The sequence below is a fragment of the Acomys minous genome (genome assembly GCF_964271855.1).
Source record: "Acomys minous genome assembly, chromosome: 12".
Classification (NCBI taxonomy): Eukaryota; Metazoa; Chordata; class Mammalia; order Rodentia; family Muridae; genus Acomys; species Acomys minous.
This window is the reverse complement of record NC_140493.1, coordinates 95,363,079-95,388,965: the sequence shown is the minus strand read 5'-3', so window position 1 is coordinate 95,388,965 and position 25,887 is coordinate 95,363,079. Positions and strand designations below refer to the sequence as shown.

Below are 25,887 nucleotides of genomic sequence, written 5' to 3'. Positions count from 1 at the left end.
CCATCCTGGAACTCATTCTATAGACCAGGCAGGCCTCGAACTAACAGAGACGCTCTTGCCTCTGCGTCCCAAATGCTGAGTGTGCACCACCACCATCACCCAGCTGCCTGTTGTGTTTTAAAGACAGGGTCTCACTATGTAGCCCCAGCTGGCATGGAACTCACAGGTACTTGCCTGCCTCTTCCAAGTGGCTGGGGTTCAGAGATATAGGGTTTTTTTGTTTGTTTGTTTGTTTTTTTCGAGACAGGGTTTCTTTGTATAGCCTTAGCTGTCCTAGACTCACTTTGTAGACCAGGCTGGTCTTGAACTCACAGAGATCTGCCTGCCTCTGCCTCCCGAGTGCTGGGATTAGTGGCGTGTGCCACCTCGCCCGGCCAGGGATGTAGTTTTGTTCACTGCAGACCAGTCACAGTTTATATGTGCTGGAGAGATGACTTAGTAGATAAGAACACTTTCTGCTCTTGCAGAGAACCCAGATTCAGTGTCAAGCACCCACACTGTGGCTCATAACTGTGAGTGATTCCAGTTCCATGTGATCCAGCATGCTCTTGGCCTCCTCAGGCATAGGGTACACACAGATACATGTAGGCAAAACACTTATACAAATTAAAAATGTAAAAATAGAGCAATGTGTTTGGTGGACCATGCCTTTAATCTCAGCACTCAAGAGTCAGAGGCAAGTATAGCTCTGAGAATTCAAGGCCCTCTTGGTCTATATGTCGAGTTCCAAGACAGCCAGAGCGACTCTGTCACAAAACAAAACAAGGATAGGGGTTAGATGTGGTGGCAAAGAGCTGTAATTCTAGCAGTGGGGAAACTTGACGCAAGAGGATCAGAGGGATTCAAGGCCAGCTGTAGCTACATAGTGAGTTTGAGGCCAGCTTAGGTTACATGACATCCTGTCACAGCAAAACAAGGTAAAAAAAAATATGGCTTCAGATGAGCTTAAAATTCCCTTCTGAACTTCACTTGTATATGCGTGTGGTATATGCCTGTGTTTGCTGGTTGTGTATGCATGCAGAAGCCATAGAGGTCAGATGTCTTTCTCTTCTGCTTTCCACCTTGTCTTTTGAGACAGGGTCTCACTCAACCCAGAACTAATCGATTGGGTAACAAGCTCTGGGGAGCAAAGCTCTGGTCCTCATGTTTGAGGATCAACCACTTTACCTACTGAACCATCTCCCCAACTCTGAATTTTTACTATTCTTGAAAAATTAATGTTGAAGATGGTTGTGGTGCCTCATAGCTGAAATCCCAACAGTTGGAAGGCTGAAGCAGGAGGATTGCTGACAGTTGAGTGCCAGCCTGAGCCACATGGTAAGTTCTAGGCTAGCCTATGTCACAGTGAGGCACGCTCTGTCCTCTTCTTGTTTTGAAACATGGTTTCTCTGTGTAGCTCTGGCTGTCCTAGAACTTCCTATGTAAACCAGGCTGGCCTCAAACTTACAGAGATCTGTCTCCCTCTGCCTTTTGAGTGGTAGGATTATTAATGGTGTGCACCATCTTGTTCAGCACAGTGAGGACACCTCAGAAAGAAAAAGAAAAGAAAGAAACTACTGGCACTGCTTTATGGGAATTAGAGAAAATCATACCAGGTTTTTTTGGACTTATTATTAGCTTCTTATAGCAAGCAGTTCAGCTTTTTTTTTTTTTTGGTAAAGATTTATTACAGAACTAGAGTTATTGTCCATGTCATTGGATTATTTTTCTTTTTTTTTTTTTTTTTTTTTGGTTTTTCGAGACAGGGTCTCTCTGTGTAGCCTTGGCCGTCCTGGACTCACTTTGTAGACCAGGCTGGCCTCGAACTCACAGCGATCCGCCTGCCTCTGCCTCCCGAGTGCTGGGATTAAAGGCGTGCGCCACCACGCCCGGCCTGGATTATTTTTCTAATTGAATTTCGTCTTTAAAAGTAAAAATCAAGAAAAAGTTTACTTAAGCAGTTTTGTTTTTCTGAGACAGAGTCTAGTGCAGACCAGGCTGGCCTCAAATTCAGTGGATAATTGAGAGTGACCTTGAACTCCTGGTCTTCTTGCCTCCACTTACAGTTCCAAGCACTGATCTGAGTTTGTTGATGCACACCTTTAATCCTAGCACTCGAGGCAGAGGAAGAATCTCTGAGTTTGAGGGCATCCTGGTTAGTTAGTTCCAGGATAGCCAGGGCTACATAGTGAGATCCTGTTACAAAACAAAAAACCTAGAACCCAAATAGTATCCATTCTATACGGTAAGATAACTTGACAATGAGCCAATTTTTTATTCCCAGGTCACTTGTTTTCTCATATCTGCAAAGTGTAGCTGTCGTTACCCTTTGGCCAACAGCTCCCATAAATTATTTCAGAGTCTACATTTAACATTCTCTTTAACTACTGAGCCAGGCCTGTAGATCATGCCTGTAATCCTAGCACTTGGGAGCAGGCAGGAGCATCAGGAATTGAAGGGCAGCTTTAGCTGCATAGTGAGTTCTGACTACATGATACCTTTGTCTTAAAATAAATAAATTTAAAAATTGATTTTCTGATCCAAGTGTGATGCATGCCAGGATACTGGGGGAAACTAAGATCAGAGATTGCTGGAGCCTAGAAACAGGCCAGCCTAGGCAACAGAACGAGACCTGGTCACAATAAAGTAAATTAATAAATAGCTGGGTGTGGTGGTGTATGCCTGTAATCCTAGCACTCTGGAGACAAACACAGGTGAATCACTGCATGTTCAAGCATAGTTCTGTCTATATGGCGGGTTGTCCAGGCTAGCAAGGGCTACATATCAAGACCTTGCCTCAAAAAACAAATGGGCTGGAGAGATGGCTCAGAGGTTAAGAGCACTGTCTGCTCTTCTGAATGACCCGAGGTTCAATTTCCAGCACCCATATAGCCCCTAACAACTGTCTGTAACCTCAGTTCCAGGTAATCTGACACCCTCACACAAATGCATATAAAATAAAATTATTGAAAAAAGCAAACAAATCAATAGGATTACATTTGAAGGTATTTCCAAGTGTGGTGAGATACACTTCTTATCCCAGCATTCAGGAATCTTAAGAGTAGTTGCAAATTTGGGCTATATAGCAAGACTATCTCAAAAATGAGTAAATATAAATATTAGGTCAAGTGATATGGCTCAGTGTATAATGGTAGCAGCCTCCAAGCCTAATGACCTAACTTGGATCCTCAGGACTTACAGGGTGGAAGGAGAGGACCCTGGCTTCCACAAGTTGTCTTCTGACCTTCACTTGAATGGTACAGCGTGCATGCACGCACGTGCAAATTTAGGGCCTGGAGAGATGCCTGAGTGGTTAGTAGAACTTACTACTCTTGCTGAGGACCTGGGTTTGGTTCCCAACACCACATGCCAGCATACCACCATCTGTATGTAATTAGGGCATTTAATACTCCTTCTGGCCCCAGGACAGCATATGGTGCACTTAACATACATGAAGGTACACATACACATGAAAGTAAATCTTTTAAAATAAACACATTACTTTTTGTTGTTGTTTTGTTGTTTTTTGAGACAGGTTCTCTCTGTATAGCCTTGGCTGTCCGGGACTTGCTTTGTAGACCAGGCTAGCCTCGAACTCACCGTGATCTGATCTGCCTGCCTCTGCCTCCTGTGTGCTGGGATTAAAGGCATGCTCCCCCATGCCTGACTACTACATTTTTATTATTTTACACACAAGCTATTTACATTTTGTGTGACAGTAAAGTGGAGCTTTTATTCCAGTCATATGTGTAAATGTGCAAAGTTACTCCCTTCAAGAAACAAGCACAGGCCTGGAGAGATGGCTCAGAGGTTAAGAGCACTAGCTGCTCTTCTAGAGGTCCTGAGTTCAATTCCCAGCAACCACATGGTGGCTCACAACCATCTTTAATGAAATTGGGTGCCCTCTTCTGGCCTGCAGAATGTTCTTGTACATTGGATACATAATAAATAAATCTTTAAAAAAACAAATAAGCAGCCGAGACTGGTGGCACACGCCTTTAATCCCAGCACTCGGGAGGCAGAGGCAGGCGGATCTCTGTGAGTTCGAGGCCAGCCTGGTCTACAAAGTGAGTCCAGGATGGCCAAGGCTACACAGAGAAACCTTGTCTTGAAAAAACAAAAAACAAACAAAAAAAAAAAACCCCAAAACAAATAAGCACCAAGTATGCTTAGGCCTGTAATCTCAGCATTCAGGAGGCTGAGGCACAATTGTCCTGGGTTTCATAGTAGTACCAGACTAGCCTGGGCTAGAGTGAGACCCTGTCTCACAATAGTGACAAAAGCCCACAAATTCAAGCTTGCTTCAGCACCTTAGTACAAGCACTTGTTTTGAGTATTTGTTGTTCAACGTCAGGCATGTAAGCAGATTAGTGCACGTGTTCAGGTGTTTAAGATTACCTAGTGTTCTGTCTTGGGCTTTCTTTTTGGTTTGGTTTTTATTTTTTCTTTTTCTCCTCCTCCTCCTCCTCTTCCTTCCTTCCTTCCTTCCTCTTCCTTCCTCCTCCTCCTCCTTTTTGAGACAAGGTTTTTCTGTGTAGCCTTGGCTGTCCTAGACTCAAAGACCAGGCTGGCCTTGAACTCACAGGGATCTGCCTGTCTCTGTCTCCTGAGTGCTGTGATTAAAGGGGTGCACTACCATGCCCAGCCCTTTGTTCTTTTCTTAAATCAGGGTTTCTCTGTATAACCCTGCCTGTCCTGGACTTGCTCTGTAGGCCAGGCTAGCCTCACAGAGATCCTCCTGCCTCTGCCTCTGAAGTACAGAGTACTGGGAATAATGTTTGGCTTCATATAGCCATCCTTTGATTTAAAACAATTTAAATATATTTTTATTAATTTCATTACATGCCTTCAGTGTTATAATTTCATCAGTCTCCCCTTAACTCCTCCCAGATCTACCCATACCACCTCCCAACTTTGGTTTGGTTTGGATTTTTGGTAGCTCATGATTCCAGTTTGACTTCCCATATATTCAAGGGCTGGCAGCCATATCTTTTTTTCTTTCTTTCTTTTTTTTTTTTCCCCGAGAAAGGGTCTCTCTGTATAGCCCTGTCTATTGTGGAACTCTCTTTGTAGACCAGGCCAGCCTCAAACCCACAGAGGTCTGTCTGTCTCTTTCCCTCACCGCCTGGCTAAGGGCCACATCCTTAAACAGTTCTCCCTGGGTGGGGAGTCGTGACTCCTCACCTTTGTGCTGAAATGTTGACCCTTGATTTTCTCAAGGTAGACCATTAAGTATAGGGTTCCTTGTTTTGTTTCTAGATTCTGTGGAGTCCTTTTTTTCCCCCCTCTGTCTCCTGTGTTCCCAGTCTGTGGAGATTAGAACAGAGTCCTTGTGTACTCTAGGCAAGTACTCTACCACTGAACGACATCCCCAGCAAGGTTCCTCTGTTTGAAGTCACTGGGGTTTTGTCTTAATGATGCTGACTGTTGACCCCAGCCTTGGGCATGCTGATCAGATGCTCTGTCTGCTCTACCGCTGACCTGCATCACAACCCAAGGTTTGGGGAGATACGCTCCTAACATGTACAGTTCAGCCTAGCCTCAAACTTGAGAAACTCTTCTTCCCCAGGGCTGGGACTGTAGGTGTGGAAATTATACCCAGCATTAAGGTGTATTTATTCATACTTTTCTCAAGCAAAGGACTTTTAGTCTAAGTGAAGTCACAAGTAAGACACTGATCAAATATGCAACTGTTCTTTTCTCGGTAGAGCCAATTATAATTACCATGCCTATAGTACCTTTTTGTTTTTGTGTGTTTTGGACACAGGGCAGTTATAATGTAGGCTGATCTTCAGCTTGCTGGGTGGCAGAGGACAGCCTTTAGTTCCTGTTTGCCCTGCTTCCACATCCCAGATGCTGGGATTACAGATGTTCACCACCACACCCATGAGAGGTAGCTTACTAATGTATAGCACTTTTTAGAAGATTTATTTCATTCATATTGAGTGTTCTACCTGCACGTGGGTACACCACATACATGCCTGGTACCATGGATGTCAAAAGAAGGTCCCCTGGGACTGAAGTTATAGATGGCTTTGGCCTACCGTGTGGTATTGAGAATGGGTCTTCTACAAGTGACAAGGACTTTTAACTTCTAAGACCTCTCTCCAGCCTTCTGGATATCACATTTTAGCTATTACCCATCTTTCCTAAGTGACACTTGCATGTTTGTGTGGCTCATGTGTGTGTGGCAGGTGCCCACCTTATATGTTTTGTGTGTAGCAGAGATTACGTATAGTCATTGTTCTCAGGAGCTTTTTTTTTTTTTTTTTTGAGATAGAGTCTCATAGCCCTAGATGTGGCCTGGAATTCATTGTGTAGACAAGATAGGTCTTGGACTAAAAGAGATCTGTCTGCTTCCTCCTGAATGCTGGGATTATAGGCATGCATCACCATGGCCAGACTCCCTTTGCTAAAATGGAGTCTCACTAGGACCTGGGACTTATACTAAACCAACTAGTCAGTAAGCCCCAGGGACCTACCTGCCTCCCCAGTGCTGGGACTCTAAGAGCAGGCCACCACACCTGCTCTTTTCTGTGTGGACCCAGGGAACAAACTCAGGTTCTCAAGTGTTCTTGGCAGGCACTCTACCAGTTTAGCCATCTCCCCAGCCCCTCCATCTCCCCAGCCCCCCTCCCTTTTTTATTTTAAGACAAGGTCTCATGTAGCCATGCTGGCCTAAAACTTGCTATGTATTGGACCATGACTCTAAATTTCTGATCCTCCTGTTTTTTTCTTCCTGAATGGTGGGATTACAGGCTTGAGTACACACTGTGGTTATCAAATTTAGGACTCTGTATGCGATAGGAAACCACTGTACCAACTGAAGTACATTCCAGGCCACTGTTTAAGAGAACAATCTATTTTTTGGATCTAAGTCAATATTGAATTCTCTGGCTCTTGTCTCCTAAAACTCTGAAATCAAAAAAGGATTCTGCCTCTTACAGTCTGTGCTCTGACCAGCCCAAGAAGGGTCCTGCCTGCCGCCCCAGTCAGGCTGGGAAGCAGCTTCTCCACTCATAGCCATGGCCAGAACAAGAAAGGGAGCAAACTGAAACTGCTCACTTGTAAGCCAGGTCTTTTGAGCAGCTGTTAAAATGTTTGGCAAAGGACTTATATGAAAGGCTGAGGTTGGGGGATCATTTGTCATCGCAACCCTGTTACCACAGGCAACTCAGCGTCTTGTCTGCCGGAGCAGGAGCCCGTGTTCCAATCTAGGAAGCATTGTGATAGAAGTTTTGTGTTAACTTTTATCATTCCAAGAACAGAAATAGCAAAATGTCAATGCCTTTGAATCACTCAGAAATTTGCATAACCCTAGGTAAACCAGAATAACTTAGAGATACTTAAAACTAAGTATTTGTGTATTTTTAAAGACTAGACTTCATTTGCCTCTTTAAATTAGGATGTCCACTTTTTTCCTAATGAAAAGCAAACTTACAGTCTTCCCAGTGTGGCATCTGAAATGTCCTGTTTCTCATAGTAGAGAAATAGGTTGTTTCCAGTTAAATCTTTGCTAGGAAAATGATCTGAAGTCAGAGATTCTCACTGCTGCATCCTATTGTGGTGCAGTCAGAACGAGGCATGAGACAGAGGGCACTGTTGCTGCCCCCCCCCCCCAGCCAGTGTTCTAGGGCTGCTGTATGACATCATAGAACAAAAATGAGAAACACGAAGAAAACTATTTCAAAATAGACATTTAATGCAATCTTTAGGTCAAAGGAAAATTGATTTTACAGTTTTTGCCGTGGACCACCTGCCAGAAGACGACCAGCACAGTTTGGTCTTGAAGGCCCCAAATTCTGCCCTACTCGGTTTCCCTTATGTATTGATTTGTGTATGCTGCTTATGCACTGTAAGGAGCATTCCACTCACTTCTACTGTCGCCATTTAGTGCCAGGGCAGGTGAGGAGCCCCCTGCCCCCCAGGGGTTCCTAATCACCAAGGAACTCCTGAGTCTCTTGAATATGTATGTATGTATGTATATATATATATATACATACATACACACATACATATACATATAATATTCCTACACATATATAATTATCTGGAATATATGGACCTCCAAGGCCCTCTATGGTTCTTAAGGCTCCAAGTTAAGGAGCTAGTGTGCTAATAATTTGAGCAGTGTAATTGCTCTAAGGAAACACAAGTCAGGTGAAGGAGAGTTGCATTAACTACTGACAAGAAAGAACAATTGCTTAATTTGCAATTTTGGGTCTCTGTGGTAGGGATTAGTTCTCAGAGCTCCTTGCATTTTCAAGAACAGACAATGTAAGCAGCTGTCCAGGCAACCCAGGAGGTTGAGAGTAGCTGCACACTGGAAATATGCAGGATTTCCACTCCTCACCAAAGGACCTCAGCCCTCTCCCAAACCAGCTTTACTTGTAGAAAGGGACATTTCAATTTTCAGTTTGATTCTAATGGACAGCTTAAAAAAATTTTTTTTTTTAATAGAAAAAAGTATGCCTTTAATCTCAGCACTTGGGAGGCAGAGGCAGGTGGATCTCTGTGAGTTGGATGCCAGCCTGGTCTAGAGCAGGACAGCCAAGGCCTGTCAAGCCAAGAGAAACCCTGTCTTGAAGGGGGGAAAAGAAAGCATTTAAGCATTAGACAATAACGCTGAGTACTTGAATCACTCAGCCATTTCAAGTCCAGTATTCTGTCTCTAACATGTTAAAGTTTCCCCACAAGTTTATCTTGGCTATCTCTTGTTTGTACTAAGAAAGAAAGCAAGTAAGTTACCAGGAGCCTGCCTCACCTAGGCATCCAGGAACACTATTGGGGTTTAGGGGATGGTTAGAAGAGAAGCCAGGATTACCGAAAATTTGATTTGTGGAAAGAAATAAGGTTTTCAGTTATCTAACAGATTGCCAAATCAGGCTTATACCAAGGCGCTTCTGCCTGGTGCCACTTTCAACTCCAAACACCAGCAACTGGCTAACGTCTCCAGCATTAGGAAACGAGCACATTGAAGTTCTGAAGATAAAGATGAATGTATTTTACCTGAACTGTATTTTGAAGTATACTAAGCCCCATTGTTAGACAATAGGGGGAGCAAATTGAATTTCTTCTATTCAAGCCTTTTGCAAACTGGTAAATTTAACATGCTACCCTGCCTCAAAAGTACAGTCAAGCAAACTAGCACGGTTTGAACCTCTAGAAATCACACTGAAACTGTTACATTTACAAACATTAAATTTATTTTAACTAGAATGAATGTAATGGTTCTCAGATTTGGCCACCTTATAGCTCCACTTAAGGAGGGGATAATTTCTTTTTAAACAGAAAAATGCATTATAACTTGGTCAAATTACTTGCACATTAAGAAACAACATCTAAGGAAAACAAGAAAAGCAACCCTTCAGTTTCACATAATTAAAGAACAGGAGAAAGCACACAAGCAACATCATAGCTAAATTTACCAAACCAAAGCCAGGGGGATTTTTCGCTTCTGATTATGTGTCGTAAAAAGGTCCGCTGTCTTATATACACATGTATATAATGTTACATTCCAGCACTGTAAAAAGTCCCCTTTGCCCCCTCCCCCCCAAAAGTTTTCAGTCTAGTCGCCGAACTTGGAAAGCGGTGCTCGCTCCTGCTGCCGGTGCAGTTCGTTCTCTGTCAGCAGCTGGAGGTTCTCTGCACGCAGCCGGTCCAGCTCCAGCTCCAGCTCCCGCACTCTTGCGTCGACGCCACCCAGCCGCTTGCTTTCCAGCCGCAGCCGGTTATTTTCGTCCTCCTTGCGCGAGAGGCACTTCTCCAGCTCCAGGTACTCTTTGATGAGCTCCTGCTTGCTCATGTTCTGTAGGCTCTCGGCGTGGTACCGCTCGTACGTCTCCGAGAAGTCCCGCTGCAGAAACTCACTGCCGTCCCCTCCCATGCCATCGCTGCCCCCGTCCTCCTCACCAGCTTCTTCCACAAATTCCTCATCGCTGGTGTCGTCGGCGACTGCCCGCTTGGAGTAGAGGCCGGTTTTGAGATCAGGCTCCTCCTGGTCGTGGTCATCCATGAGGAACTGCGTGGTGTTATAGGGCGCGACCGGCTGGCCCTTGGCGAACATCTCGGCTCGAACCCGCGAAGCTCGCAAGCTCTGCTTCTCATCGAACTTTTTCTTCTCCTCCCAAGTCAGCTTGTAGTAAGGCTTCCAGTGCCGCTTCTTCTTGGAGGGGCGTCTCCGATGTTTCTTCTTGCCCAGCTGTCTCTGCTGTTGCCCCCATGGCTCCTCGCCTCCAGCTGCAGGAGCCTCCAACTTGGTGGCTTCCGAGTCATGACCCGGCTGCACGGGGGACTGTGACATCGGTTCCCCCTCCGCTGACGGGGAGGCACCACCAGTGGACAAGTCCTCCCCATTCTGGCCCTTGTCGACCGTTTCCAGGCAGCTCGATTCTGGACAGGCATTGGTCTGCAGGGGGGGCAGCTGGTGCTTCAGGCCCCCGTCTCCCTCTTGCTCCGGACGGCCACCCGACTGCAGGGACGCTCTCGATTGCCACCTACTGTCCTCCTTGGGCACCCGTTCCTCCGCGCCTGGGGGACGCTCAGAGTTCTCCTCATGGACAACAGCAGCACCTGTACAGTTGCTAGTTTGAGGCTGGTGTTGATGTTCTGACAAGAGTGGTTCGGCCATGGCTTAGTAGAGTCCTCTTCTGGAAGTTTAAGAAATTTTGGTTTAAGGAAGAAGGCTTTTCTGTCTTCTCAAAATATGTCCAACAAAGTCCTCTTCGGCCGGTAATTTCTGCAGTAACGCCTTTGGTCCGTCCTGTCAGCAAACTCCAATCGCAACTTGGAGTCCAGTCAATAAAGGGTTAAGCGCTCACAAGCGTGGCCAACTAGCAGGTCCAAGGGGTGCAGCGGCAGGCACAGTACGTAATATGCAGAGGGGTGGGCTTCACGCCTCCCCGCCGAGCGCTCTCACGAAGGAGGAGTTGGTGGGCAAGGAGATGAGGCTTAAGTCCAATGGGTTAAACCCAACCCGAAAGGGTTAAAACTACCCGATGACGCTGCCTCGGAGGGGCCGAATCCACAAAGGGTTAAATCCCCTGCCGCAGAGCTCACAAGGGGTTAAAGTCCCAGAGCCACCTCCTCCCACTTCCACGGGTGTCGCTCCAACCCGAGCTCCCAGTTCCCCAGGCCGGGCCGGAGCCTTAGCCGAGGACAGACAAACTCATCTCCCCTCTGGCTCGATGCTCCGCTCAGTTCTCCTCCGCCTCCTCCTCTTTTCCTCCCTCCCTCCTCCCCCTTCAGACAGCTCTTCTTCCGCCTCCTCCTCCGGCTTCCCCTCCCAACCTGACTTTCCACCTGCCAACTTCCAACTGCTGTCTCCAAGCCCTCGGCGCCTCTTATATATAGAAGCCAGCTAGCCCCGCCCATGCGCATGCGTAACGGAGTCCCGGCGTGGGGCCGCCGGGAATCGTAGTCCTCTTCTTTCAGGCCCGCCGTCCTCGCGCGCCGTGCAGCGTAGCCAATCGTAGAACGCGTAGGGGGCGTCTCCCAGGCCGCCTCCTTCCATCGCTTAGCCGTCGCTGAAGAAACGTGAGCGGTCATTGGGTAAGAGTTATTCGTCTCTCTGAGGAGGGAACACCAATCGCAGAGGAGGCGGAGCGAGTTCTGGACTATACCATTGTGCTTCAGGAATACAAGAAGATTCCATGACCTTTGGGAACCTACACAGACTATTTTTATTAAAAGGTGCGTTTAAAAGACTACTATCGTATTCTATTCTCAGCGGAAAGGTTCTGATGGCCATAAACGATTTTCAACTAGTGCAAAAATGGTTTGTCCCTAAAAAGTAGTCCCTAAAGTGTAAAAGAGGATTAAATCCCATAAAGAGAGATGTTAATCATGATTACTGACACTGGATTCTTAAAATTACAGTAATGTGTCTAAGGCAGGGGACGGGTTTCGGGGAGAGAGGTAAGCGGAAGGATATTGTGGACAAATATTTATATATATATATATGTAAAAAGACGAAAAGCGCATGAAGAAGTAAACAAATGAAGAATTAAGAAGTGCCGCCTTAAAGGGACAGTGTGATAGCCTGCCGAGCATCAGCCTCAGACTAGGCCTTGGGACATGAGAGGGCGGGTTCGAGCCCAGAGTGACGTCGGCCTCGGGACCCTTGGGTGAGAGAGAGCAGCCACCCTGGCCAAGAGCCATCTCCGTACCAGAGGTGAAAACAAAATGGTCATCCGCGGCCGAGCATTTCTCCTGAGCCCCATCGAAATCGCGTGGTGGGGATGAAGCCCGAACTGAGGCTTCGCCCGAAGAAAATGGCTTCCTGACGCCGACTTGGCCTCTTCCCTTGAGACTATGAACCTTTTCCTAACCGAAACAGGAGAGTTCCAGCCAGCGTTTCTGTTGGGGAGGGGTCAAAAACAAAAAACAACGCATTTCTGAGGCGGGTGTCGTCCATAGAGATCAGGCTTGGGGGAAGAGGCCTCAGGGAGGGCTGGAGACCTTCTTTGAAATAGATGTTTTGCCTAGGGCCATAGGTAGATTGGGGGTGAGGTGGGAGTCCTTTCCCCCTTAAAAGGAGTTCAGACCCTGGTCCCCCACTAGAAGACCAGGAGAACTCTCTCTAACCCCCTTTGCCTGAGTGCCTAGTGACCCTTTCTTACTTCTAACACCCCAACCATAATTCAGTGAGATTCTACACAGCAACTATTTGACCACCACAGCCATGTGAGGTAGTGTGGGAAAGACTGTAAGCAGGATTTAGCCTCCATTTTAGTTATGAGAAAGCTCTAAGACTTGGAGAAACAAAGTGATTTACTCAAGGTCACCTGACAACTGAGTGGCAGGTCTGAGCTCAGGTCTTCCTAAGATCCAATACTATTTTTGTTGTTGTTGTTGTTGTTGTTTTTCAAGACAGGGTTTCTCTGAGTAGCCTTAGCTATCCTGCACTCACTTTGTAGACCAGGCTGGCCTCGGTCGAACTCACAGCGATCCACCTACCTCTGCCTCCTGAGTGCTGGGATTAAAGGCGTACCACGCCTGGCCCAAAACCATTTTTCTGTCAAAAACACAAAACCCAAGGCCTGAAAAGCTGGCTTAGCAGTTAAGAGTGCTGGTCAGCTCTTTCAGAGGGTCTGAGTTTGGTTCCCCAGTACCCACACTGGCTCACAATTGTCTGTAACAACAGATCCAGGGGGTCTGACACCCTTCATTGGCACCAGGCATGTATGTGGTACACACATATTTGCAGGAAAGAAAACAAACATATGTAAAACAGTAGAAGTAATTTTAAAACAAAACACAAAATCTTTTTCTCTCCACCCCTCAAAAACTTGGGATTGAGTTTTTATTCCCAGTAACCTGAAGCTTCAAATCATTGCAAACTGTTATGCATTTAGCAGTCATTTCTTAGGGCAAAGAAAGATAAAGTCTTTGAGCTACAAGTTCCCCAGACTGCACTACGAAGCCCAGCCACAGTGAGCCAAACTGGCAAGTAAGGAAAATCTAAGCAGCAAACTTGTGGGCCAAACTGCTTGGGGCTTGGGAGTTTGTGGACAGGTGGTGTGGAGCAATTGACTTGGAAGAAGCAGGAAGGACATCTTTGTTTTGTTTTTGAGGCAAGGCCTCAGTATATAGTACAGTCTAGCCTGAAATGCAGACCTTTCTGCCTCAGCCTCTACAGGAGTTGCAACTCTAGGTACATGTCACCTCCCAGGTTAAAGGTGTTTTATAAGTAAAAGGTTTAGGAACTTGAGAGTGCTGGGTGGGGCAGCAGTCGTAGTGCAGACTGTCTCTGAGGGAAAGCAAATAGGAATGCCCCTGGGGGGCCATTCAGATGTTTTGAAAATGACCGTTCTAGCTTGTTTTCCATGCACTTCCAGAAATTCTGGTCTGCCTGAAAAGCCTGCCTTTCTTCATTAGGACACACCAGGAGACCAGGGACAAAGAGGAAAGGGGGTGGAGGGGGGGCACAGCATACTGGAGAAGTTAAGAGCACTTTTTCTTGCACAGGTCCCAGACTCAGTTCCCAACACCCATGTGGCAGTTCACAGCTCCCAGTCCAGTCTCAGGGGACCCGGTGTTCTCTTCTGACCTCCACCAGCACCAGGCATGTGTGGGGCACTGACATACATGCAAATAAAAACTCGATACATGACATGTACCTTAACATTTTCTAAAGCACAAAAGGAGGTCTTTGCAGACAACTTGACAAAATTTCCACACTTCAGTCTTTAGACGACTTGAGCACCTCACAGTCAGGAATATGGAAGTTAGACCACCTTTACTAGACAGGGACGCGCAGTGGGGTCTCATCGATAACGGGAGAAACACGATCACCAGGGTGTAGAATTCCAAAACCTCTATATTCTCAGTTCTAGCGCTTTGGCAAGCTCATTTCCCCCCTCCAATCACTGTTAAACCGCTCAACTTGCGGGCAGAGACCGTTCCTGCTCCACAAACAAGTCAATCCAGACTCTGAGCAGCTAATCTTTTAGTGGCGGGGCGTTTGCAGAGCCAGCATGTGGGTTAGGAAGCCGGCATTACATCTATCTCCCTGCGTCCTGGCTTCCACTGCCCAGCCAACGTCTGCCGGCGTCACAGGATTTTCTTCAGCTTTTTTTGCGTTGTGACCCTGGAGTGTATACCCTGTGAAGCCACAGTATCTGTGCACTGAGTGGTGTCTGTCTTTAAGGCCACCCTCCCTGCTGTTTAAAAACCCCAAAGGGTGACTATTCTCCAGTGAGGCACAAGCAAGGATGGCCAAACCTTGAGAACTGGTCAGACCTACAGGGTGTTAGGGAACTCGGAGTTAAGAAGCTAAGGATCTCCGGTACCGACTCCTTTCCCCAAGAACAAGGGAGATTGGGGCCCAAGCAGAAGCAGCTGCCAATAACTAGCCCTCGACCGACCTCTCCGGGCATCAGGAGGCGCTGGAGTTTAAAGCTGAATGCAGGTTAGTGGCTGGAGCCAGATAGACCCAAGAGGGTCAAGACTATCCCTACAGGGAGGCCAACGCCACCAAGGCAGTTAGCAAAAAAGGTTCCAAGGTCAAGCAGCTCGAGGGGTCTGTACAGACACGAGGTCCACCACAACTGGGGATCCAGGCAACGCAGGTCCCTGCCCCCACCCCTCAGGTTAGAGACTCAAAATGGGCGGGCCCTGGCCTTCTAGAAAGTTCTCTGGGAAAAAATGGAGGTCGAGATAGGGTCTAACAGACTAGAGTTAAGGGCTTGGGAAGACGCAGCGACATTTGGAACTCAGCACTGGGTACCCCAAACTTTAGCGCAGTGTGCAGTTAGGTTAGCAGCCCTCCCTTTGGGGCGGGGCCGACCTACGCTAGGCTCCTCCTCGCAAGACTCCAGTCCTCCAAGCCATGGGACATCCCCGCCCTCCTCCGTGTTCTCTGACCCCAGACTGAGGCCTGTTTTCTCCTGCTTTCTTTAGGGAGGAGGGAAGACATTCCTTATAAGGAAGCCCCAGCTTCTGCTGGGCGCTTGGAAGAGAGGGACCGGACTTGTGTCTCGCGCAACCCGCCCGCTTCCCGCTCTTTCCACGGGCGCCCAGACGGCAGACTTGAGGCTTTTGTTGTTGTTGTTGTTTAATGAGGCGTTCAATTGCACGTGAATCTTCAGTGAAGTCCTGAGCGCGTTGTGTACTTGTGCGTGTGTACGGGATATCCCAGCCCCCAGCCTTAATACTCCTCCCATTCCTCCCCACTCCTGAGGGCTCCAGCCAATCAGCCTTCAGGCCAGGTCCAAGTCCCAACTTGCCCAAGAGAGCTGAGCCTCGGCAGGGAGCCGACGCTGCAAGAGCAAAGTCAGATGACCCAGAGGGTGGGGCCGGAGGGTGCTCACCGCCCACCCCAAAGCTAGGATGTGCACCATGATAGCAGCCAACCACGATAGCCTGGGGACTCCGGGCATAGGTGCGAGCTGAAGGGAAGGATGGGGTCTTATGGGATCCCCCACTAAAGGAGGGAGTGCCAGCGCGAACGAGGAAGGGGATTTCTAATGCTGTTTTCCTAAACCTAGGGAGGCTCAGGGCACAGCAGGACGTGCGGGGACTCCTCATAGCCTTCTCGGTTGCTAGAGAGAACCCGTCCTTGAGTCACCTCTTCTGGGTCCGAAATTGTCGGAAGAGCCACTGGACAACGAAGGGCCACAGGATAAAGAAGAGCACCGTGGGAGCCGAGAGCCCTAGGGGCCAAGGCCGAGTCCTGGGCGGCCTCTGCTGCCAAGAGGGAAGAGTTCAGAAGCCAGCCCAGGTGCAGTGCGTCCCAGTAGCCTGCTTCCGGACTCCTAGGGCCTGGCCTTCCTGAGACCGGCAAAGTCCTACCCCACATCCGCTCCACTAGCGTAAAGCACACAAGGACCCGAATACTCTAAATATTCTAGAAGGAGCTGGTCTCCTGGGAGGAGTAACTGGTTCTAGGGTTGGGGCAAGGAGGGTGAGGCAATGTAAGACATCTTGTTACTAAAAAGCCAGCCTTTTAGTGAACTAGGTAAAGGTCTAAGAACAGGACCTGGCTTGGAAGGATCTCCATAGTTAAAAAAAAAAAGCGCGGTGTGTGTGGGGGGGAGACAGTAAGTTAGCTCAGTAGGAAAAGCGCCTGCTATACAAGCCTGATTGCCTGAGTTCAATCCCCGGACCCTACATAAAGTTGGAGAGACCCCCACTCCAGAATTGTCCTCTGATTTCCACACAGCAGTACAAAGTGTATACCTCCACAGCAGGATCCAACAACCTCAGGCCCAGCAGTGCCCAGAAACGCTGCAGAGACATACATGCAAGAAAAATACCCACGCACATAAAATAAACATCAAGAGGGGGCTGAGTATATGACTCTATGACAGGGCACTTGGCTAGCATGAGCAGTGCTGAGTTCAATCTTCGGAACCACGAAAAACAGAGAGTGATTATTGGTGATTATAAAATGATGGATCTATAAAATTTAGGATCCCATGATGATGAAAACAAACAAAAAATAAAAAATAAAAAAAAAGAAATTATACCATTGAAGAGAGTTTCCACTCAATTCCTTACTTTAAAAATTAATTAGGGCTGGGTGTAGTGGCATACACTTTTAATCCCAGCATTCGGGAGGGAGGCAGAGGCAGGTGGATTGCTGTGAGTTCGAGGCCAACATGGTCTACAAAGTGAGTTTCAGGACAGCCAAGGCTACATTGTGAGATTCTGTTTAAAAAAGAAGACGACGACGAAGAAGAGGAAGAAGAGGAGGAAGAACAAGGAGAAGGCCAGGCGGTGGTGGCGCACGCCTTTAATCTCAGCACTTGGGAGGCAGAGGCAGGTGGATCCCTGTGAGTTCGAGGCCAGCCTGGTCTACAAAGTGAGTCCAGGACAGCCAAGGTTAACACATAGAAACCCTGTCTCAAAAAACAACAAAAACAAAACAAAACAAAAAAACTCACAAAACAACAAAACAAAACAAGAACAAGGAGAAGAGGAGGAAGAAGAAAAGAAACCCTGCCTTTTCCTTGGGCAACTTTGTTTCAGGAAAACCCCACAGAAAAGAAAATGCTAACCTGTTGGGAGGAATAAGAGAATTGAAAAATCAACATATTTTGCAACCACTAAATAAATTACTGTCCAGGCAAAGATGATCAGTTGTTGCCAAACACCGTACGGCAGCTGATGAACTGGATATTCCCTGGCTTCAAACGGAAAACCTGACATCAGGGTTTGGGCCCGACTGTCACCCTTGCAGCCAGCAGTACACCCTAGACTCAGTAGTAGTTGGGAGGCCAGATACCACCTGTCCCCTGAGTGTCCCTGATGTGAGGACATCTCTCTGATTCGGCTTGTTGTTGTTTTTAAAAATAACGGTTTTATGTGTGTGTGTGGGGGGGGGGGAGCGGGGAGGTACTATCAAGGTCTGATTCCTTGGAGCTGAAGTTCCAGGCATTTCTGAGCTGTCTGACAGGGGTGCAAGGAAGTAAATTTGGGGCCTCTGAATGAATAGGAAGCAGCACTCTGAACAGCTCATCCAGCTTTCCAGCCTCCAGATTTGTTTTGATTTTACTGAAACAAGGTCTTTGTAGCTCAGCTTGGCCTGGGAACTCGCAGCAGCAACCCTTCTGTCTCACCTTCCCACTGCTGGGATCACAAGTACAAACTACACTGGACTGCAGAAGCAAGGAAGCAGAGCGGCCAGAGTGCGTGAGTTCAAGGCCAGCCTGGTCTACATGGTGAGTTCAAGGCCAGCCTGGTTTACCCAGTGAGAATCTGTCTCAGATAAAACCCAACCAACTAGCCAACCAGCCAGCCAGCCAAAAAAGCCCAGGGCTAGACAGATGACTCAGTCAAGAGTGCTTGCTGCCCTGGGCGGTGGTGGTGCGCGCCCTTAATCCCACCCAGCACTCGGGAGGCAGAGGCAGGCGGATCGCTGTGAGTTCGAGGCCAGCCTGGTCTACAAAGCAAGTCCAGGACAGCCAAGGCTACACAAAGAAACCTTGTCTCGAAAAACAAAAAACAAAACAAAACAACAACAACAAAGTGCTTGCTGCTCTTGTAGAGGGACTGGGAACTCACATGGTAGCTCCCGACTGTGCTTGATTCCAGTTTCAGGGCATCCAATACCTCTTCTGAGGACACCAGGCACACATGTGGGACACATATACACACAGGGGCAAACACTCATACACATAAAATAAAATAAATTACCTGGATAAATAAAACACTAAGACCTACACATGGGTAAGCTACCACACCTGGCGTCTGATGGGCCCGTGGCTGGAATGTTTACCTGGATCCTAAGGAAGTCTTTGCTTCTTACACTCATTTCACAGGAATACAATATACAAGGAAATCAGATATGATTAGACCCCAAAAGGTGGTACATTCTACACGCCCCTGTGCCAGGACTAGTTTAGGCTGACGGTGTAGTTAGGTGCAACGCTGAACGCCCTGGGTTTGACACCTGCCTCCCAGCACCGCCAACAACAGCAATGATGATGATGAGCTAGGGACGGTGTGACCCCGGAAAACCTGAACTTGAATGGGTATCTGTCCATATTAAAGAATTAGGGGGCTGGAGAGATGGCTCAGAGGTTGGGAGCACTGGCTGCTCTTCCAAAGGTCCTGAGTTCAATTTCCAGCAACCACATGGTGGCTCACAACCATCCGCATGGCGATCTGTTGTCCTCTTTGGACATTCAGGCGAACATGCAGATAGAGAACTCATACACATAAAGTAAATAAATCTTAAGACGAAAATAAAGAAAAGGTTAGATCCGTGACATGGGGCAGCAGGATTGGATGTTGCAGCCAAGCCTGATGAGTCAAGTTTAATCTCCAGGACTCCATGTGGCAGGAGAGACACACACACACACGCACACACACACACACACACACACACACACACACACACACACACACACACACGAGAGGCCACCCTGCCTGATTTTAGCCAGGCCTGACCTGATGTCACAGGCCTGTGATTTCAATTAGTTTGCAAATGCTAGGTTTAAACTTTTTCCCCCTTTGGTGGTGACAGAGACTAAATCAAGAGCCCTGTGACTCCTAGGGAGATGCCCTATTGCTGAGGTATGCCCGCAGCCCAACCCAGCCATTTTATGATCTATAACAGATTATCATTTCCAGTCGACAACTTGGTAGGACCTTGACTCAAATAGAAAAAAATAGGCTGATGCTGTAGCTCAGTGAGAGAGTCCTTGCTGAGGAAACCCTAGCACTGGGGGTGGGGTGGGAGAAATTCCTAGCTTTTCGGTCAGTAAAAGGTAAACAGGGTGGGGGTAGGGGGTGGGGGTGGGGTTATACTGTGTGGGGGGAGGGGAGGCAGTGTTGAAGTGTTGAAATACTTAGTCACCAGGGCTCAGATCCACCATACTTAGTGGGTTAGGGGTCACAAATAGAGCGACTAGGCCGGATCCTGTTTTAACCACCCCAGGTTTCTCACTAGGGTGGGTACCAGCAGATTTAGGACCACTCCGTGAATCACCGCTTGTTGGGTTTTTTTTTGTTTTGTTTTGTTAATTTCGAGACAGGGTTTCTCTGTGTAGCCTTGGCTGTCCTGGACTGGCTTTGTAGACCAGGTTGGCCTTGAACTCACATCAATCCACCTGCCTCTGCCTCCCACCACTTCCTGTTTAACATCAGCAACAGCGACAGAGCCCATTGGAGGAGACTGCTGGGTTCTGTGTCCTGCAAAAGCAGATCAGGGTGCCCTCAGGTAAGCTAAACTCTCAGGTCCCAGTTTCCTGTTCTGTATAAGGGAAATAAAGGCAGGTGTGGTGGTGGCTGCCTAATCTCAGTGTTTGGTAGGCTGCTGCTGGACAATTGTAAATTTCTTTCTTTCTTTCTCTGGCCCCCACCCCCCCCAAGGGTTTCTCTGTGTAACAGCCCTGGCTGTACTAGATTCACTTTGTAGACCAGGCTGGCCTCAAACTCAGAGATCCGCTTGCCTTCTGAGTGCTGGGATTAAAGGCGTGAGCCACCATGCCTGGCCTAAGATTGTAAATTTTAAACCTTTGAGCTACATAGCAACTTCGTGCCACAAACAAATAGACAAAAGCCAAGTCTGTAGATCACATGGTGACTGAGGATTTGGGGGGAAGGAGGAGGGAGAGAGAGAGAGAATCAGTAAATCAGTAGCAAGGCAAAGATTAAAAAACACTTAGGCAAAACAAAAAACAAACAAACAAACAAAAACGCTGAGTGTGGTGGCGCACGCCTTTAATCCCAGCACTCGGGATGCAGAGGCAGGCAGATCACTGTGAGTTCGAGGCCAGCCTGGTCTACAAAGCGAGTCCAGGATAGCCAAGGCTACACTGAGAAACCCTGTCTCCCAAAACCAAAACAAGCCACCATGTGGTCAGCCAGACAGAGTGGCTCAGCACTAATACATACACTCTCACAGTTGAGACAGGCAGATTTACCATAAGACTAGTCTCCGCAGTGAGCTCCTGACCAGCTTATGTTATAGACTGAGTGTCTGTCTCAAACAGGAAGAAACAAAGGGGATGTGACTGTGCTGTCAACTGCTCTGCATGAGCTGGGGTGCAGGGAAATGAGAGGTGCACAGTTGAACTGTTGGGGCAAACCCCACATCTAGGAATTGGGGTGCTGGCTGAGGGTCCACAGTGACCCCATCGGCAGTGCAAAAAGCCTGACACTTCGTGGTCCTTCTAACCCGCAGGTGCGATTCCCTGCTTGGTTTTTCTTGGGCAGAACTGGGTAGTTAGGGAAAGGCCCTCTTTTCACACTCCCCCTAGGATGCGAACACTCCCACCCAATGGCTTCCCCGACTACAACAGAGCTGGGCAGTGTGGTAGTCCCAGCATTCAGTGGCAGAGGTCGGAGGATCACTGAGTTTGAGGCCTGGTCTGCAAAGGGAGATCCAGGGACAGTTAAGGCTACACAGAGACACCACCAAAAAAAGAAAGGCGGGGAAAAAGATAATAAATAAATGCCACACCATTCTCTGCACAAACCAGTGACAGGTCAGTGGAGTCATGGGGCCAAATCCAAAACCAGCCGGATGAGGAAATCCAGAGTAGAGTTCTGAGGCAATCTTGCCCCATCTTGAAGTGGAGGGGAGAGACTCACCTGCTCAGGTGGCTGGGGCTTGCTCTCCAGGCTCTGCAGCCTCCTCTGAACATCCCTCATGCTTGCCTGCATGGCCTGGACTGTCCCCACCAGCCATCTGTCCAATTCCGGGGGCCCCGTCAGGCCTCCTCCCAACCCCTCTGTGGAGCATAGAGACAGAGGAGGGGACTCAGGAGACACTTTGCAGAAGCTGGGAAAGGCCCTGAAAAGGCTAAAAAGGCCACTGATTAGCTGTGTGACCCTGGACAAGTCATTCACTTCTCTGAGACTTGTTTTAGTTCCTGAAAAGTAGGGGACAACGCGGTCTTCCTCATGCCCTGTCTGCTCAGAGAAATGAGGTACTCCTTCGGGGTACCCCGTCGGAGATTTAGCACATGGGGAGTTCTAGGCAAGGGTAAGGGACACAGAACTCATTGTCTTCCTCTGAGCATTCCAAATGGGAGGCAGAGAGAGAGAGAGAGAGAGGACAACTTCCCAGAATGCACCTGTGTCTGCAAGTTGCCCCTGCTGAGGGTACAGAGGCCAGCCACCTCTCCAAAAGTCCAGGTCAGGGATTTTGCTCACCTAGGCAGGAGTTTGCCTCCCAGGCTGCTCTCTAGTGGCCCCCACTGAACTTTCACCTTTGTCCTAGGAGGGCAGCCCAGGGAAGGCTTCGGGTACCAAGACCAAGGGCTGGGTAGAGAACTTACCTTTCTCACTGGGGGACTCAGGGCCGCCTCTGGGGTCGAGCTCTCTGCCAGCTGCTTCCTCCTGCTCTGCCCACACCTGCTGAGATGCGTCCCAGGTCCCTGGGTGGAAGTGGGGCAACTCGGACACAGCGGGACCAGGGGACAGGAGGGGCGATCTCACCAACTCCGGCTCTAGCTGCTCCAGGGAATCGCAGAAAACCTCCAGGTCCAAGTCTCTGGGTGGCTGGGACTCTGGAAGAGGGAAAAGGAAAGCCTCTGCGAAGGGCAGCACCACTGGGGTAGGGGGGTGGGGTGGGGGTCCCTGCTCCGGAGGAAGAGGTGAGTGGGCCGCTGAGTACTAAGCCCTCCCCCAGGAGACCTAGAATTCTGGGCACTGCAGGTACAAACAAGAGTCTCAGAGATTCCCCTTGGCCCCAGAGAGCACAGGGAGTCTCGGGTGTCCCGGGGCCTGCGACATGAAGGGGTGGGTCACAGCGTGGCACCCAGCTTCTGCTCCCCAATCTACTCCTGCCTCTGTATCTCTCCTGCTCACCAACAAACCTGTGCTTGGAGGTACTGGCTCCTTGGGGAGACAAGAAGGCTCGGGGGCAGCGGGACTGTCTCTGTGCAGCACTGGCTCTTTCCAGCCTGTCAAGACACAGCAGGGAAGGGGCTGGTATCTTCCAGTGAGATCATGTCCCTTGTCCCCATTAGTCATGCATACCGGCTGATAACTAGCTGGGCAGAGGCACTGATTGAGGTCCTTATAGAAACCACACCCTTTGCCCCTACTGCCCCAACAGCTGAACAACCATCACCCACCAGCCTGGAGGAGGGGGGGGGGCCCAGTTCACTCTGTATTTCAGGGCTTCCCATCCTGCAGATCTGACCTGTGACCCTCCTCAGGAAGGTTTCTGGGGGCCTCGGCATGTCAGGGATCACCTGGTACAGGGGCTCAAAATGACCAAACATAGCCTCTGCCATCTCTCCCAGGGGCACCGTGTCGATCACCTGTGCAGGAAGGGGTCTAATGGGGCAGGCTGGCTCCTCCCATTAGTACCCACAATCCCCCTCGCTCCAGCCTCCCCTCCCCCCACCTTACTACTTCCTTTTCATAGCCTCCACCTTACTACAACAGTCAGGACCAGGCAGAATTGGGGGGTATCCAAAAGGGAAGCGCACCCCTAGAAGAGTGAGGGGCAAGCCCCCTCAGGGACAGAGTACCATAGTCACTTACCTTCTGTGCCACCAGCTTCATCTCAGAGATGTAGGCAGACATGGCTTCCTCCCTGCTCATCTTGCCCAGGCTGTTCCAGGCATCCCTAAGGGGAGGGGAGAGAGGGGGGAGGAGAGGGAGAGAGAGAGAGCTGTGAAAATTCTGGGTGACAGCTGAGACTTTTTTTTTACCCTTCAGGAAGGGAGCTCACCACTTGTAACGTCCAATGGGGTCCCAGAACCCAGGCCGGGGAACCAGGCAGGGGCCCATGGTAGCCTGCTTGTAGTAGCTGTAGAATCGCAGCATCTCTTCATAGGAGGGGCGGTAAGAGCCTGAGCAGAGGGTTGGGAGGGGAGGGTCCCTCATCAGCCCCAGTTGCAAAAGGTGGCCCCGGATCACACCCGTAGCATCTAGGACAGGAAGCAGAGGGGACCCCCCCCCACACCAACCTAAGGAGGAACTTGTCTGTAAACATTTACAGGGTTCAGGCCCAGTTCCATCTTGGGGGTCAGAGGATAACCATCCTGAACCCCAAAATGCTGATCCCTACAACCTCACCATTCTTGGGCAGGTTTTGAATGACGCTCACTGCTGCCTGGAACTGTATGTGACAGTCGGGCTCTTCTTTCTCGGTGCCCATGCTGCTCCAAGCTCTGCGGGTCCTACTTTTGAGCGACTCTGCGAGAGCGAGTGTCACTGTGACCAGGCCTCATAGTCCACGGTGGCACTCTAAACCACTGGTCCAGTTTCCAGAGGGGCAAACTAAGTCCTAAGACCCAAGCGCTACCCCCAGGAAGCCAGAAGTTGAGCAAAGGAGGCTCCTTCTCCTACCTCAAGGCAGCGTCGATGAGGCCAGGGTGGCGAGGACCAGCAGCTTGGCCATGGGTGGGCAGAGAGGCAAGTGGCAAGGGTCTCCAGAGCCACATCCGTCCCCAGATGCACCACTCTAGGTGCCCATTTCCAATTCCTGGACGGGCGAGCGAGGAGGAGTCAGGGTAGGACGAACAGCATCCCACCCCGGCTTTCCGCGCCGCGGTCCCCATTACTCACCCTTGGGTGCCCACTGCCGGGACACCGGGGTCCTCTTCTCACCACTAACCAGTAGTTTCCGATCGACCTCTGGGTCCAGAGGGGCAGGGATAAGACGGGACGCAAAACCGAGGAGAAAATTAAGCCAATGAGAGGCACCGTTTCAAAGTCTGCTTTTATACCCTAGCCAGTCAGAAGGGCTCTTTCAAGATTATGCAAATAGTTTCACCCTGCCTCGCCCAGTCAGGCAGGGCTAATTTATTGGTCCCGCTCAGCACTGCGCGACAGCCAGAGGCGGGCTGCAGCGCCTCCCCGTGGACACACCGAGTGGTCGCGGGGTCCTCCCGCCCCCTGGTGGAAACTCACGGGAGTTGCTAAGCTAGTGCTGGCCCCGCCTGTCAGCTCTTGGAACTGCTCTACGCTGGCAACAGAGGCGAGTCCTGGAACCCGGCGTTCCACAGAAGCGACACTGGAGCTGAGTTTTGGAAAAAGTAAGAGCAAACCAGAAAAATAGCGAAAGAGAACATTCCTGGAAGGAACCATGGACCAAAGGCGGAGGCGAAAGTTTGACAAATAGTAAAAAAAAAAGTTCGAGATCGCAGAGAGGATGCGGACTCCAGCTAGTATGCAGAATTTCTGGGGCTTGAGTAGATGGGGACAGAATACAGCTGGGCAGATAAATAGCGATTCTAGGACCCGAGAAACTCAACTTCTTAGGGTGGGAAGCCTGGCTGTCTGTCGCTGCCAAGTGACGGTGTACGACCAGCTGTCTGCCCCTATCCAAAGCTTGTGCTTGAAAGCCACATGGACACCCTACCCTTCGAATTCACAGGGGTACATCTAACACTACACCGGCACCCTTACAAGGAGCTTTTCCATGAGCTGACGTCACCAACACCTTGGCAGAATGCAGTGCAGATCCCTTGACCAAGGATGGAGTGTCGCTCTGGGGTACCAAGCCTCTTAAGCTTTGACTCCCAGAACCTGCTTCGAGGACTCTAAACTTAGTCGCACCTCTGTTTTTAGCTTTGAGACATCCACCTTTGGGGAGTGGCTACTGACAAGGAGCTTAATCCATGACGTCACTGCCCGATACGTCCCCGCCCCCATCCGTGCGCAGTTCTGCTCTAGATTCCATGGGTTTCCCCAGCACCTGTACCCTTTAGCCCGTAGACGAGCCCCTATAGATCTGTCCCCTGTCTAGCTCCCGAAGGGACTCGGCAAAAAATGGATGGAATAAGGGTCCTGAGTCCTAATGAGGTCAGAGTCCCCAGAAAAAAAAGTGTCCGCGCCGGAGGACAGTCCTATTCCTCTGGGCTATTCAATCCCCTCAAACAGGAACTCTGGCCATTGGTAGGGAGGAGATCCGAGGATCTCTGGGGAAATGGAAGGACCAACTCACTAGCGGGGGGGGATGCGCAGATACTAGGACGCACAGCTCCAGGCCTGGGG

The 25,887-nt window shown here is 49.3% G+C and overlaps 2 protein-coding genes and 1 long non-coding RNA gene across 5 annotated transcripts; 1 reads left to right on the top strand and 2 right to left on the bottom strand.

The window, feature by feature from the left end:
* Positions 1 to 9,162: 9,162 nt before the first annotated feature.
* HEXIM1 (HEXIM P-TEFb complex subunit 1) lies at positions 9,163 to 11,784 on the bottom strand. Its single transcript, XM_084748109.1, has one exon. It carries the CDS (start codon positions 10,607 to 10,609, stop codon positions 9,548 to 9,550), a length of 1,062 nt encoding a protein of 353 aa, XP_084604235.1. The 5' UTR covers positions 10,610 to 11,784; the 3' UTR covers positions 9,163 to 9,547.
* A 2,111-nt stretch (positions 11,785 to 13,895) lies between these two features.
* On the top strand, positions 13,896 to 15,580 carry LOC311578276. Its single transcript, XR_014772805.1, has 2 exons — positions 13,896 to 14,890; positions 15,382 to 15,580. It is a non-coding gene; the product is annotated as an uncharacterized lncRNA (long non-coding RNA).
* On the bottom strand, positions 15,518 to 25,857 carry ACBD4 (acyl-CoA binding domain containing 4). 3 transcript variants are annotated; one of them, XM_084748114.1, is made up of 11 exons: positions 25,838 to 25,857; positions 24,457 to 24,525; positions 24,238 to 24,373; positions 23,965 to 24,084; positions 23,618 to 23,738; positions 23,428 to 23,512; positions 23,081 to 23,201; positions 22,752 to 22,838; positions 22,212 to 22,442; positions 21,523 to 21,662; positions 15,518 to 16,167 (listed from the first exon to the last, which is right to left on the bottom strand). In XM_084748114.1, the coding sequence occupies exons 4-11, from the start codon at positions 24,044 to 24,046 to the stop codon at positions 16,045 to 16,047; spliced, it is 990 nt and encodes a 329-aa protein (XP_084604240.1). In that variant the 5' UTR covers positions 24,047 to 24,084; positions 24,238 to 24,373; positions 24,457 to 24,525; positions 25,838 to 25,857; the 3' UTR covers positions 15,518 to 16,044. The 3 variants fall into 3 exon arrangements, with proteins under 3 accessions (XP_084604240.1, XP_084604239.1, XP_084604241.1); XM_084748113.1 differs by lacking the exon at positions 25,838 to 25,857 and adding an exon at positions 24,802 to 24,910; XM_084748115.1 differs by lacking the exon at positions 25,838 to 25,857 and adding an exon at positions 24,802 to 24,906 and having other exon boundaries at positions 15,518 to 16,164.
* Between the last annotated feature and the right edge of the window lie 30 nt (positions 25,858 to 25,887).